This window comes from Gavia stellata, chromosome 31, assembly GCF_030936135.1.
Source record: "Gavia stellata isolate bGavSte3 chromosome 31, bGavSte3.hap2, whole genome shotgun sequence".
Lineage (NCBI taxonomy): Eukaryota > Metazoa > Chordata > Aves > Gaviiformes > Gaviidae > Gavia > Gavia stellata.
The window spans coordinates 3,805,300-3,821,026 of record NC_082624.1 but is presented as its reverse complement, the minus strand read 5'-3'; the positions used below and the strand labels follow the sequence as shown (position 1 = coordinate 3,821,026).

The 15,727-nt window shown below is 44.9% G+C and overlaps 1 protein-coding gene across 2 annotated transcripts in view; it reads right to left on the bottom strand.

The window, feature by feature from the left end:
- Positions 1 to 5,682, bottom strand: part of LOXL2 (lysyl oxidase like 2) — a 41,559-nt gene extending 35,877 nt beyond the window's left edge. The window contains exons 1-2 of one of the 2 annotated variants that reach the window (XM_059831435.1): positions 5,303 to 5,682; positions 2,620 to 2,801 (exon numbers count right to left, since the gene is read on the bottom strand). In XM_059831435.1, the coding sequence (XP_059687418.1) occupies positions 2,620 to 2,801; positions 5,303 to 5,663 (543 nt within the window). In that variant the 5' untranslated portion in view covers positions 5,664 to 5,682. The remainder of the gene's footprint in view (positions 1 to 2,619; positions 2,802 to 5,302) is intronic. The other variant, XM_009819242.2, reaches the window with a different exon arrangement.
- Between the last annotated feature and the right edge of the window lie 10,045 nt (positions 5,683 to 15,727).

Below are 15,727 nucleotides of genomic sequence, written 5' to 3'. Positions count from 1 at the left end.
CTGATGAATGCGAGGTTTGACACGCAGAATTCCCAGGCATGTTAGAGAGGGCAAAGACTTTCAACTTGCGTTCACACAAGCCTTTTGACCTCCCTGTTTTGGAGTTTATGACCCTATGAGTAACCCCGCTCATCATCTTTGACTCAAACTATGTCACGCCAGCTGCTAATGAGATAAAGCAAAGATTAAGAAAAGGAGGAAAGCTGAGAGAGGGGGAAAGAGTTTAAACATTTGACAGCTGGCTGTCACTGAAAAGTGCTTCCACAATGGCATCTTAAAAATTTATAGCACATCGCCTTAATCCTGCTGCAATGAGACCACCAGAAAAAGAACCCTTCAGCTGCCAGTGATCTTATAGGGAAATAAGAAAAATGAGCTTGGTTTTGCAGAGTAGAAGCAACAGTACAGTACTAAGCTGTTCGTAAAATTCAGGCAGCGATAGGGAGGAGAGAAGCACGCACACATAGAGCTGGGGTTGACAGTGGCCACTGCCCAGAAAAATGCAACACTGTTTTCTGCCACCAGGACAAAGTCACAGGGACAGCCAGGCTGACAGCTCTCAAATTAGTGCAGGTACTTAAAAATAAAGCTATTCTTCTATTTTACTTCCCCCCCCAAAAAAAAAAACTCAGTGTCTTCAGTCAACAGTGCCCCTTAGCAATTTCTGTGAATGCTGTTACTTGTCACATCAGCGGATGCCTTCATCCATACATAGCTCCCAAGAGCTGCCAGGAGATGGGGAATATGACTTCTCTTATACCTATTTTTCCTGAGTGATCCTGTTGGTGAGTCAGGCTTCTGCTACGTGAACTGCTTCAATATCATGATTCATTTTACTTATTACATGTAAAGGTTCAGCACCCACACAGCACCAGCACAAGCTAGCTCTCAATTACCTAATGTGTTCTACTCATTAGTCAATCTCCAGCGCTTAGCTAATGGAAAAGCAAAGCCCTCCAAAGCTTTTATGATTAATATCTGAAGCATCTCAGAGTGAAGTGACCTCCGTCTAGACTAAAGCATCTTTTCTTCCAGGCCTCTGTTTTGAGGATTCACTGTGGCTTTGGGGAAGCACGCGTCTGCCAAAGCCATCAGTGATGTTCCATGATCTCGCCTTACTCCCTGAGCAACAACAGTGCCATTGACAGAGGCAGCTTGGGATCCCTCCGGAAAGCCTCCTTCCCCTCCTTAGCCTAGAAGCAAGGTCAAGGCAAGGAAGAGACTTTCAGCTCTCCTATCCTTTATCCACACCCTTGCAGAGGAGCCTTCCATGAAAGTGCTGGATGCTGCCTGCTCACCCATACCATGTTCCTCCTAAAGCCTCAGCAGGGCAATGAAGGGTTTGACTGAGTGTATTATCCTCCCTTGTCCAATGTGCTGCACTGCATTAACCTCCAATGGAAAAATATGGTAGAAGAAAACGCTGGGAGACCCTTTCTAAATCAGCAGCTATGAAGCAACTGCGAGAATAATTTTCATTTAAAGCAATAAAGACAACTGTATCTATTGTTTCAGATCACAAACAAAGCCAAGATTCAGCCATGGAAACTGCATTGTGGTATGCAATACATCCTGGATTCCCTGTCTGCTTAAAATAAGGTTCAACTGTAGTTACTGGATAGGCTCTTTCGATAAATTTTTACCAAGGGCAACCACTGAATTCCTGAAACACCAGAGCATCCAAAACAAGGGAGACGTTAGCTGAGTCACCACAAATACTTTCCAACCTGAAAAGCTGAAGGGAAGGAAAAAAAAAAAAAAAATCATCACATTTCTTTTCTTTGAAGAGCTCAGCTCAACTTCTTTCCTGCCCAGCATTCCCCCGGCTCTTTATTCCACAGAAATCTAACAAGTCCACTGGAAGGCGATTCAAGCATTTTGCTTCTGTCATTTCCCCAAGTCTCAACCTCAGCCTAGCAGTCTAACCCAGTCACAATCCAGAACCTTTCCCCCAGCGACCAGCCCACGTTTTCCTCTCTTCAATTCCTTTCATTGCTTCCAGCACTAATCCCCCATTCCTGCAAATATTTCCATACGGTTATCATGGATACTTTGTCATTGCTTAGCCAAACTGTGCAAAAATCTCTTTAGATCTTTCCTTATAAATCGACCCATTTTGAGCCATGGTTGTAAGCCTGATTCACCTCCAAATCCAAGCCTACCTGCTGACGCCCACTGTTATACTAGAGCCCTCCAAATTGCTCCCAGGCCCGAAAGGGAGGCATCAGGGGACGAAAACTCAGTAGTTTAGTACTGTGAACAAAGTCACCCAGGTGTAAGGTCTATGAGCACAGCACACATTCTGTCTCTCCAAATTCATTCTTAGAAATAGAATAAACCAGTTTTCCATTATGAAAATTGATTGCTGAACAGGAGCAATGTATTTTCTCCTTACTTATTCTTACACTATTAAAAAAACCTTTCAAATTGTTATTATACATATAATGCTCTGAACAGCTGAAATTCAAATCTGAAAAGTGGCGTCTTTAGCCAGCATCTGGAAGCACTGGCAAGAGCTTGCTTTAACCATAGCGTGCACCTGGGATAACCTATAACATGTAGCAGCAGACACCCCTGTCCGCAGAAAGCTCTTGATCAGCAGCTTGCCATTGTAAGTACGTTTACCTCTATTTGGTTAAGCAATGAGTTGTCAAACTTGAAGCCAGGGATTCTCTTTTCACTGCAGACCACTCCCACGTCTTCGGTGTGTTTGCAGTCAGTTACTCCCCAGCCATTTGAAGTGCACGCTGCCAGGGTGGTCTCCTTGCCATTACAGTGGACATTGTCCATCCAAATTTTCCCTGAAGGGGAAAGAAAACAGAACTGAGACTCACAAAGAGGGTAAATCTAGACCGTATCGATAGCTGACAGGAAAGCAAGTAAGGCTGCTGTGCTCTTAACTATGTCAGGGGAAGAGATTACTGCCAAAATAAGCTTGAATCAACAACTAAGGAACATCAACGATCCACCTCAAGTACTTACTAACTGCAAACAGCTCTGCCCCACAGCTTTCCCTTTCCCTTATCTGCATGGTAATAAAAGAATAGCACCAGCCTGAAGCAGCTCTCCGCTGCAGTCCTGCTCACAGTGATAACTGACCTGCTCTGATGACAGCCACTTCAAAGCACACAGTGTCACCAGGTCCCCTCGGTTTGGCTGATTAGACCCTGCCCTCTAATCATACTCACCAAATCATTCCTTCTGTATTTAAAGCTTCTCTTTACATCATTTCTCATTTGTCAAATCCTCGTTAAATCTTTTGTAGGAGACAGCTCCAAATTTTGATTAAATGCCCTAACTTTTCAAAAGCAGGTTTTTACAAAAGCCTTAACAGACCACTATTGATTGGAACCTCCTGTTATTTGGGTGCTCTTTGAAAACCAGTTGCCAAATCCAGTTTCCAGACTGCAGTTACCACTTTCCCTCCAGCAAAAACTGCACGCATATGCACATGAGCATGCATGTGTACATGCATATATACATGTTATATTTTTAGCAAATTGGGTCCCTCAGAACTCACTTCTAAGCTGAGCAGACAAAAAGCAGTAGGTGTCACCTCCAAACTTTAGGTCGTGTTTTCCCAGGAGCAGCTGAGAGCAAAAGACCCAACAGCATCTCCAAGATTCACCTTTACAAAGTGCCCATTTTCCCTTTGGAAATGTGCTGGGCACAGGCTGCTCCCTGTGATTTGCCCTCTAAATTGCAGGGAGCAAGGGCCAACAAGCAATTCCCATATTTTGGGATCCCAAATGCTTTTGCTTGTCTGAAGAATAACACATCCTTTGGACAGAAAGGACTGCCTGACCTTCAGAGCCTTCAGGAGATCCCGTAGCTGTTTTTCTTGGCCGTCCCAGCTTTGTTCCAGCAGCCCCAAGGGGTTCAGCTGGTGGATCACCAGACGACGGATCTGCCAGCCCTCTCCTCGCTCCCCAAAAAGGAGAGCAGAGAGAGGTCCTGCAAAGCCTGGCTCTACGGTTTGAGGAAGGCACGATCCCTGCTGCATGGGCTCGCTGCATCCGGATTTACCCAGTGCTATTCTGGCGTGCAGAGAACACTCGCTCCAGTTAAATCACCTGGCAATCAGTTTCTGGTTTGTTTTCAAATGTCATGGCCTCTTTCACGCTCGGAAATCTCCTACTCTACCCCAGGAGCCAAAATCCACAGCTTGGGACAACATTGAAGGTTTTGCATTTCAGTCAAGTCACTGTTAAGGCCTGCTTGCTCTTTTACGGGCAAGTTTATAGGTGCGAGCACTAACGAGTGGTGCTAAGTAACAGACACACAGCACGCTTAGCCCCGCTGCAGTGGAAGTAATCTGTCTGTGAGTTACATCAACAGTGTGCCAGGCTTCAATGCTTGCAGAAAAAATTCTCCATAGGTCAACATTTAACCAACAGCATATCAAAAGACAGCAATTAAATCTGTTAATTTATATACTATTACAGAGCTATTCTCTCTCAAGCATTGTGATTTTAAGAATTTGTTGCCGTAACACACAAACATCCACCTTTCCAAGTCTTTGTTCAGCACATATTTGGGAATGAGGTGCAATCCGCAATCATCCACACATCCATCACGTACAATTTCAAAGAGCAAGAAAGGATGTACAAGCTGGGGTGAGGGTGAATAGCTTTTCCCCACCAGAAACAGCCTGAGAGCGAGCAAGAGGATTATTATAAATACAGTCCTATATAGGACACGAAGCGTGCAGGCCCCTTTGGGGTTTTATAGGCTAGTCTGCATTGCAGAATGCGACGCACGTGTTTCTAGAGAGGCTAACAGGGCAAAGGAAAGATTTGCGTAGCATCGCATAGGCAGTCTGTTTAGAGCCTGAACAGTTCAGAGGGAAAAAAGCATAGGAGGAAGGAGTGCTGAGAGGCCCTATTTGACCCACTGCAAGGCAATGGAAGCATGAATAGGGAAATGGACAATCTATACGTTACACTTGTGGGTGCAGCTGCCCTTTTGACCAGCCATACCAGCTGGTGAAGAGCCTCCTGCTCTTACCCACCGCCAGCTACTCCCAAGCATCCCCTGCCAGAGCTCACACATCGTGATCTGGTCCTTCAGCTCTTTATCTCATCATTCCTTAATTTGTTTCAGTCAAAACAAGCAAACACCTATTATTTAAACTGTTGAATCCAATAGAACCCTGATTTAAAGAGGCACTGCTTCACCTGGAAGCTATTTCAGTTACATCCATAGGAAATATCACTACATCTTCAATTCAACTGACAGGTCAAGAAGTATTGGGGGTTGGAGAGACAGCTGGTACACCACCACTGCTCCCGAGCTACCTTACCTTCTCCTTTTCCATACTTGGAGCTGGGTAGCCAAGACACTGCCTCCACGTAGCCCAGCTCCCTGCAGACCACGTGCGCGGCATGGATGGAGAAGTCGTCGTCGCACACCGTGCCCCACTCGCCGCTGTAAAACACCTCCACTCTGCCTTCGTTGTGCTTCCTCTTCTGCCCTGCAAGCCGCAGCTGGATCTTGGGAACGTTTGCGGGTCTCTGGGGGGGCTGGTACACTTGTGGGGGTGGCTCAGGGTAACCGGGGAGGTAGGGCCAGTGTTCATACTGAGCAAAGCCCAGCGGGCTCAGGGAGATGAAGAACAGCGTGACGAAACAGTGGTTATGGGTAAAACCCAGGAATCTTTCCATTTTCAATGCTCACAGTTCTCAGAGCCAAGGCCTCTGCTAGCAGCTGCCAATCAGTGCAGGTAGGTACCGTGGGGCTGTCCTGAAAGGGAAGGAAAGTTTGAGTAAGGCTTGGTAACGACACGGACTTTATATCTATTGCTTCAGCAGGGGATAAACCTATGGAAGAGACTATGTCCAACGCCGCCTGTAAAAACCAAAGTCAAGAAAACTATTTCTTGGGGGGTGGAAGAATAAACTGAAAAAAACACCCATAAAAATAATTTGTAAGTTTAGGACAACTCGCCAAATAGCTTCAGCCGGAAAACACTTCTTTCCAGGGCATAACTCTACAGGTCACAAGTGCTAGCAATTGATTTTCCTGTTTCTCTGCAAAGCCAGTGGTTCGGTGGTTTCAGCAAGCTACAGCAAATCTTAGTTCAAATCCTACCAGGACAAAACCGAAACATTTTTCTCCCATACCTCCTTCAATAAAGAAACCAAAACCATCACTTAAACAGTGAAAAACCAGAAGGGTAATGAAATGTATTATAATATGGTCAGAAGGGAGGTATTTATATTGAAGTCTGTTTTCCCAATACGACGACAGAAGACTTACTTCTGTCACTGCATGTCCGGTTTCATCTGTAGAGAATCAACTGACATTACCGTACACAGACACTTTGCAGAAGTAGCCTTGGCTAGCCTTGTCTGTCCCATGGAGTAGTGGCTAACGGTCTCCAATTCTTGGTTCCCACGTCTGGATAGGGACTGACTTATCATACAACTGCTACATCATTGTATAAGCCAGTCGTTTAAGGTACGAATCAGCAACTTTTCGACTGAGGAGAGGAATTTCATCCAGATGCTGTGCAGCATTTAAATCCTGGTCCTTTTCCGCCCGCTTCCCGCTCACGTACTCCCCAGCCTTCACTCAGGCACCCAACACACGCAGCGGTCAAGCAGCACACGTGGGGGTTGATGACTGAATAGTTTCCAAATGAAGGAATGCCAGAGCACAGTGGGAAAAGGCTCCCCAGCCCTTTAAAGCTCCATTCCTTCCTGGCATCCACCAAAGGGGAGGGAGAAGGGGAAAGGCTTAGCTCCAAAAACAGATGTCTAGAAGCTAAAATCCTCCAGTTTTTTTGCCAGGTCTTAGCTATCCCTAAAAAATGACCAGAAGATCACATACACGTATGAAGACACAGCAAAACACGTTAACCAGCCTTTCAGGCTGCTTAATGAGATGCATCAGAAATCCCAGGCAATTAGCCTGAAATTCAAGAGACATCAGTTCAAACCTCAGCTCTGGCGCTGACCTGCTGCATGACCTCAGGCAGGTCACTTCCAGGACTGTGCCTCAGTTTCCCCTTGTGTTAAACAGGGCTGGTGATCGCAAGCTTCCTACTGAAGTGCTTTGAGACCTGGGGGTGAAAGGCATTTACCTAAGGAATAGGCAAATGAAATAGAAGCACATGGGTTAAAAGTCTAGCATTGGACATCAGGGGAAGACACAGGAAAAGGAAGGGGAGACTTTACAACAGGTTTAACTAAATGAGGGCGGGGGGAATATGTGGAAAAAAATTCTTGGAAAATAAACATTTGGTTTCAAGGAGCCACGTCCTTTCACAGTGGTTTTACAAGACTGAGATTTGTAAATTTTCATCAGGCATTCAGAGAAATACTGCTATGGAAACAAGGTGGTTTTCAACTTTTTGCAGGTCAGGAGGTGAGGCTGAGAGAGAAGAATGAAATAAAGTCCTGCCCCACGTCAGAGAGAGTTGGAGGGGAAGAAAGGAAGGAAGTACAACTGCTTTCACAAGGCTGCTCCCCTCCAGCAGCGACCAAAGGGGATTTCCCAAAGCAAATGCAGTCGACAGGGCAGGATACACGCATTCCGTAAAAATAAAAGGCTCCTGAGTCAAGGCACATTCGTACTCGTCAGACGTGCCCGACTTCAATACCTACTAGCACTGGTTTCAAAAAAAAACCTCTTGCAACATTTTTCATGGATACAAGGTGGTTTTTAGCCCAAAGGATAAACACACAGGCAGAGCAATTGTTGTGAACAGTATAAAAAAAAATTCGAGTAACCCCCTTAGTCAGGTCATAATAGAGAAGAATAACATGCATTAGTTACAAGTAAAAATACCGAAGCGAGGGGGACATGCGTCTAACTTCAAGCCCAGCACAGCTGCAAGGCTGGTGGTCTTCAGAAAAAATCTGGTTTTCAGTTTTAATCTTCTTTAAACATCTTGTTTTGACCTACTTCATTTTCTGTGGCTGTTGTTTCTTGCTACTGCATAAATTGGATTTTAAAAGCCTCAGCAAATATTAATCAAAAAACCTAAGTTGGACCGAAACAATCTCTCTCCAAAACCCAAGGTGAGGGGTAGCATGGCCCTGTCTTAGCCGAAAGCTACACAGTCACGTTTCTAAAGAGGTCATTACAGTTTTCCCCCAGCCGTCCCACGTGCACGAGGACGCAGTGCTCTGTGTATATAATGCTGGGACCTTCTGAAGCGTCTGGAGGGTCTCACTGGGTAGCACGCAGCCACATGAAGGACACTTGAGAGGGCAAAGGCAGATAACACGGGGTGAGTAGCCTTACAGTCAAGTCCTGAAGAACCTCCAGCTCTCAAAAACTACGAAGGCACGTCAACGTAATTAACGGAACACGCCAAATTGCCCTCTAGGTTGAGCTTTCTGGAGTATCATAAAACAAAGCTGTAATAGTAAATTAAGTAAGAATATTTTACAGGAGAACAGGACCGACAAACGGCGTGTAACTAGCAGGTCAGCATGTTTCTCTCGTCCCTCTTGTGCCAAGGCAAACAATGGCCAGCGGTCAGCTCTGCGCTCAGGTTAATAAGGGTCTTTTGAGACCAGAGGCCAAGGAATAGCTAAAAGCTGTGCAACTCCAGTTTCCAGGACTGCCTTCTATTCAAACCAAAGCTCTTGAGTCATTTTACTGACGGCCTTCAGCCAAAAGACACAACAATTTGGGGAAACTGTTCAGAGGCAGGATGTAATAGTTACCAGCTGAAAGCGGTACTCCCTGAAGTGTTAATTAATAAAGCAGACAGACCACTGCAAGATGCCAGAGCCTTCCAAAAAGTCACAGCACTGGGAGACCTCATGGTCCATGAGCAGCTGGAGGGGAGGGGAGGGTCACAACAGACTTCCAGGTTGCTTTAATTGATACCAAGATTAGTCAGGGAGATACTAATTTAGATTATAGTAAATATAGTAGGTGGAATTTGCACTCTTGGCAAAGCCTTGCTGAGTCAGACACCCCAGGAGCCCCAAGACTCCAAAAAGCAACTGCAGGGGGGTTTGCTTTTGTTCCCCAAAAGCTTAGAGACTTTTGGAGTCAGGCGAGACTAAGAAAAAACACCATTTACCATAGAACCATAGAAGAAAACCTGATGAGGGAGGATAAAGTTGCCTGAGAGCCCTCTGCTCCGCAGAGTGAAGTCTGACTAGCAAAAAGGAATTTTAACAAGCCTGTATGAACGCAATTCCAAACCTTCGCTACGGAAAATGACTGGGGGCACACACATTTTGTGCTCAGGTCACAGAGCATCGTATGTCCTCTCTGTCAGGACCCTGCGAGAATCAGGAGGGGCTCCTCGAGGGCCCAAGGAGAAGGTACTGGAAAAACATTCAGAAATCTCCCTTCTAGTCACATTCCACCTGCAGAAGCGAATCCCAGAGGAATTCTCCATAAGACCAGAAGAGCAGCAATCCTACACGCTTCAGGAGACAGCGCTGCAGTGTGTACTAGCAACCAGTCTGCTTTTCCTTCAGGTCATATTACCATCTGCTTCAAAATAGTTACACAGTCAAACGTTAAGAGACAAAGCTTTTACAGTGTTTGCATCGCCCCAGAAATAAAACTGGCCATGCCCAGAGGTCTTGTTTATTGAGGTGCTTAAGAGAAACTATTCAGACTAAGTCACGATGTCAGGAAAAGCAGAATCCAGTGGAATTTGAACACAGGCATATTTTAGTACTTCCACAAGAAACAGCAGCCCAGGTACAACGGGGAAACTTCAGGAGCTCAGCAGCGTCCAGGGAAGCCACCCAGCACGGCAGTACTGAAAAGGGCTCTCAGCTTTCCATCTCTTGTCAAGACTGGTCCACAGGGACAACGGGGAGTTACGGCACCGGAGGGGCTTGGGCATCTTCTGGCATGGGCATCCATCCATACCATCCGGGGCAGTTTTCATCGGGAGGCAAGACAAGCAGTAACACAGGACTGGTCTAGAGGATCGATAAAGCAGCACAGAAAATTTTACACCACTTTTTTCAGTCCACAGCTCAACAGCCACATGAGTCCTGGATTTATTCTTTCCTGGCTCATCCTGAAATTGCTCTCCTTAGCTCCAAGATGATAGTTTTACTGCACCGGTATCAAAGAAACCTATCATTGCTCTTCAATTAGAACACCGATGATTCAGCAACAAACTCCCTCAAGAGCCGCAAACACGGACAGTATCAGATAGGAGCCAACTGCACGCACGCATTTATGGTGGCATCACTGTAAGCCACAATAACAAAATTTAATAAGGCAAATATTCAAGTAAACCCACTCCTCTGCTGCTGCGACCACAATTTGGACACATTTTTTCCCCAATCTCAAAGAAAGCTGCATGCTGAACTCCCCAAGAACAAACCTAGGCTTAGATTTGCAGGACGTTTGGTTTGCGCTGGCTATTCCCTTTATTGGAGGGCTCATTCCTCCCCTCACACCCTCTCTTTAATAGCCTCCAGATTTATTAATGATGTAATCCTAAAAGTATATATTTTGGTCTCCCCATTCAAAAGAATCCAAGACAGACCATTAGAAACCTATTGAATAAAGTCAGTGGAGAAGCCAGGAAAATACTCCAGGTCTCCTGGCTCTCCATCCTGTATTTCAGGCCATAAGATGATTCTTCATCACCACATTAACGTGTAATTTAAGGCTTTAAGGCATGCTGCTGCTAGCTGCTGACTCAGCCCTTTTCAGGACTCCAGTCTTAAGTCTTGAAGGGAACAGAGAGACGCAGGCTTACAAGGAAACAACAGTTTCATTTCAAAATAATATTGAGCTCTTACTTCTTCAGAGGCTTCACCAGGTGAAACTAATAGGCTATTCATCTCCTCAAATCAAAAGCTTGCTCCCACCAGCAAGGATTCCTTTTTTAATTTCACCAAATCATCCAAACAACAGATCAGCTCAGAGAAAACCAGAAACACCAGCTTTTCTGCTCCCATCCTTATCCAGACAACAAAAGGAAAACCTGAGTGGTTGATTCGAGTCCTTTGTGACTGGAGATCTAGCAATGCTCCGTTTGGCTTGGCATCCATCAGGAGGAAGAGACAATTAGCACTCTGACCACTGCTGGCATGCCTGGGTCGCAGCCAGGAGCACCAAATAGTTGGTATTCAGCCACTTGAAACGGTACCGCCTGAATCATACGCCCTACGTTTCCAATTCCATGCCCCGTCGCCCAAAGTGCATTCCTCAGGCACGCTCACACATCCTGCAGCGGGCACAGCCGTGGGACAGGAACAGGAATTCCCGCTACTGTGGAAGCAGTTCTCCAGCCAGCGCAAGCGCAATTCACACTGGGCCCCTCTCCAGCACTATTAAAGCGAATAGAAACGCTACCGCTCGCTGGGGTAGTTGCTCAGGTACGTTCTCCCGTTGTTCTAGGAGACTCAGCCCTGCCACGGGCACTAGGGCTAACGCTTTCATAGATTGAATCTTCATTGATTATAATGCCAATGTAAGCCGTGAACGAGAGCCCCCTCGTTCGCACTCTTAAAACACTAAGCCATAAACATCACTGGCATGACCAGATACACCAAGCAACAGCAACAAACCCAAATCTACAGCAGAGACCCATTAGCTAGAGGAACAACGCAAGATCAGTACTTACCTCAGTGGATAAGGAGCTCTGGAGAAGACCACATGCTCCCCATGAAAGCCCACACCCCACTGCATAGCAGGAAAACATCACAATATATCAACCGGGGTGACCAGAAAAATCACCGTCACTCTTAACCCTCTTCCTAGAAATCCCCAGACATCCCTCGGATTGACTTCAGTGTAACTGAACCTGCCTTGGAGTAGAGCAGAACAGCATGGGCTTGATAACAAAACTTGTGTACAGCGTCCCGTGACTGGGATGGCCTCCTCAGGGACGAGATGCCATTGTGCTACACCTGATGGGTCCCACAGGGCCACTTTTAGGAGAGGCAGCTAAGGCTAAGGCAATCCAAAGAGCGTGCTGAAGGGGGAAGGTGAATGACTGAAGGAAGCCGAAATGCTGCTAGGGACATCTAAACCAAAAACTAAAGGGTTTTTTTATCAGTAAAATGCTGTGTGGGATTGAAGGCAGAGCCCAGAACAAGCAGGACAGCAGAAACCATTTCAGGATAACAGAACTTGATGATCTTGGTTGGACTTTATGATCTTACAGGTCTTTTCCAACCTTAGTGATTCTGTGATTTTGATATGTTACAAAACCAAAGACTCTGCCAAGCCAGAAGGATGGCAATAAAATCTGTTAGTGATCACTTCGAGGAACATATTTCCTCTGGATTCCTCTTCGCAGTTGAGGAGAAAAGAACCAATGCCTATTAGCCAGTACCACTGAGCTGTTGCCATTTGCTCATCCCTTTCACTCGGGCTCCCTGGATTAGCGTAGGGCTTTCATAAGTCACTTCAGAGAGCTGTCGCTGCTCGGGAACTGAAACCTGCTACCAGGGAGCTGAGAACTACCTTAAGAAAGCAAATTTCACATTATTGCAAACTGGCCAAGGGCAACCAGTAGGAAATTCAACAGTTGTTTACATCAGGGAAGCTACCAAATGCAATTTGCTTCTTCTAGTCTGTTGGGATGCTGCAGGGAAAGAGAGAGCAAAGTCCCAGTATGTCCTCTCGTAGCAGAGGTAAAGCTCACACAATCCAAAGCTATAGACTTGCCATGACTCTACCAGCCACAAGAGCTCACTCAAGAGAGAAACAACATTATTTAATAATTACTAAAGAACCTTCTGGCCTCTGCTTCACATTCAAACATATGTACATACACACCCACTTCTTTTATTTCCTCCCAAAAGCTTACTGAAGCATGTACTATCTGGAACAAAAACCAGTTTGGAGTGTTTGCCAACTGATAAGGATAAACTACAACAGGCAGCACTTTGAACAGGCAGCAGAAAAAGATGTACATAGCCCAGGAATGTATGTTGCTTGTCTAGCTTCAATAGCAAGTGATGGCAAGAGAAGAGAAGCTCTGATGGACAAACACACTAGTTAGGGGAGTAGGAAAGAAAAGGAACTTGCTTGCGTTTTCTTTTAAAAGACAGCTACAGGTCTCACGACAGAAGAATCAGTGTTTGTGGAAGTTGCCTAACCAAAGCCCTTTGCATCATCATCTGGCTACATCTATGAGATCCCAATGTTTAGAAGTATGCTGCTCTCCAAAGTTGCACGGACACAGCAATTTTTGCAGGGCCAAACACCCGGATCCATGGTCAGCGTGTTTCATGAAAGGGCTCAGCTGAACGCTTGTTACAGCTTCCAAATCCAGGCTGCGGTCTCTTCTCAGACCTGCTTCTTCAACTGAAGCAATTCACATTTCCTTTCCGTTTTAGCCCCTTGATGCATTCATTTATCTTAAAAGGCAAAAAAACTTGCCTGGGGATCAGACGGACACATGGAGCATCTTCTTTCCATGTCATGGTTGCAAGTCAAACATACTTAATTTTGGGAAGTTCTTTATTTTCCTTAACTCTTCCCTTTGCCTGGTGTCAGAGAACGAAGACAAATAGAGATGTGACTCATGACAATTCTCAGGCTCCTGGCCAGCGCCGGCTGGCTGTTCCACAGACCTTGTGCTGTACTCTTAATAGGAAACAGAACTTATTCCCAAATATAATTCCAAGACAATTAAACAGAAAAGGTTTTGTTGTTTTTTTTTTTAACCTAGTAGTATAAATTCTTTAATTTGCAGCTAGTGGATGCGATTACGATGACCAAGCAATCTGTACTTCGCAAAAGCAGCAGCGGCAACTAGAGCTATATGATTCACCTCCTCTTTTCATGAAACCTACACAATCAGTTCATGACATACACAATCACTTCATGAATAAAGACTCTACAAAAGGATGCCACATTAAAATCCACAGTTGACACACACACTCACAGAACCAGAACCCTTTAGTGCAAGACCTAAGTTTGAAGCGCGTCAGCCAAAACTAGATATCCTCCAAGAAGGAGGTCCCCCTCGTACCTCTGCATAACGCTGTCTTAATTAACACAGCGTAACCCATCAGCAGTGCAGACGCAGGACAGGTTGGCTTCAGAACAGCATGTTGGTTTTCCTATGAAATATCCCTTGAAATAACAAAATTCCATCAGTATTACTACAGATTAGGAGCGGGACTTTTCCTCCTCAGTGTGTATATTTGCAGACATTCATAGCAAACATGTATCTGCACACACACACGCTCCCAGAGGATTTCACAGAAGGTGCTTCGCAAACCAATTGAGTGGTTGATCTGCTACATCATTCCATCCACTGGAGTTGCCATCTCCAAGAAAGGACATCACAGTGTTTTTAAACAGCACCAAGAATGTTACGAAACAGTTCAGGAGGAGAAAGAATAAAAGGTTAAAATACACATAAAAGCAAGAAAAAAAAAAAAAACAGGGAAGGGAAGTTAGCGGTACATTAAGGTAAAGACTATGAACTTGGGAGTCAAACTGTTGAAAAAAATCCAGAGAACATCACTAGGCATGCATTTTGGGGTCTCTGCTTAACTTGCAAAAAGGATAGCACTTTCAGCAAAATGCATGGCTTCTCTATTAAATCACCCTGCTGAAGACAAAGGCATTGTCTTCTACTACATCATCAAGACTCTCTTCGGTGTTGGTGGCTTTTCCAAGCTGCTAAAACTTTATTGAAGGTTTTTCTAAAGACCTCATCTCTGCACTCCTGCCCCGGCACTCAGCACCACACTGGATTTGACTGGAGAGAAGACAATCTTAGAGTTAATTCGAGCCTCATCACCACCTGCCTGAAGTATTAAACTTCATATTAGTAACCCATTTTTGGGGGTGCTTTCCAACATCAGCCTGCACTTACAATTAAGATCCCAAGAAATTAATTCCTGCAGCAACGAGCATCCAGCACACTACATTGAAGATGTGGTTTCTCCCTATATGCTTTGCTATTACAGTAGTTCAGGCTAGTATTTCATTTTATGTTTTCTAACTGCTCTCTAGCTTCCAACCAAGGAAATTCCACCACTGTGGGTGGTTCGATACAGATGAAATGAAACTGGCAAGTAGGAACCCTAAAGCAATTATTTTCAGCCCCTATGCAGTACAAATTTGAAAGCACTGCAATATCATCTTTATGAGCTGATACAGAGATGCTAAATAGTTGCTCCCAGACAGCTAAACTCAGATCTTTCTCTATATTCTTCTAAACAATCTTGGTCTTTAGACCTTTTTTTACCCACACACAGTAACACCTGTTTAAATTAATGTTTAAATTTAACAAAAATTAATTTAAAAGAAGGCAGAGTTATTTGTGTGCATGCTGAATAATCAGAACTCAACCCGGGCTACGTTAATTCCAGATAGAAACATCCCATGTTTCTGTGCTGCAACTTTTCAGGTGGATACCACTGCATCTCCAGGAGTCATCCTGAAAACTACTGTGATTGCTGCATGACAAAGCAGCCTGAAGAAAGTTGCTGGTAGGCAACTGAGGGCTGCTTTGTGAGGGGCTGCGAATCCCAAGCAATGACAGAAGAAAAAAGTTTCTTAACTAGGGACATAACTGTTTTGTACCTTCTGCCAAGGGGGAACATCTGCACTGACGCCTTTTCCTCTGAAACAGCACAGCTATTCAGAGAGGAGAATTTAAACTGCTTCTGAAGTTTAGCTGGTAACATTTACACAATGTTGATGGCATGTACTGTAGCTTTCTGGTCTAAATGGAGCATTTTTTAGTAATATTACAGAATACGCATTGCCTGAACTTGTAGACAGTTCGCAACGTGTCCTTTTTTATATTTCA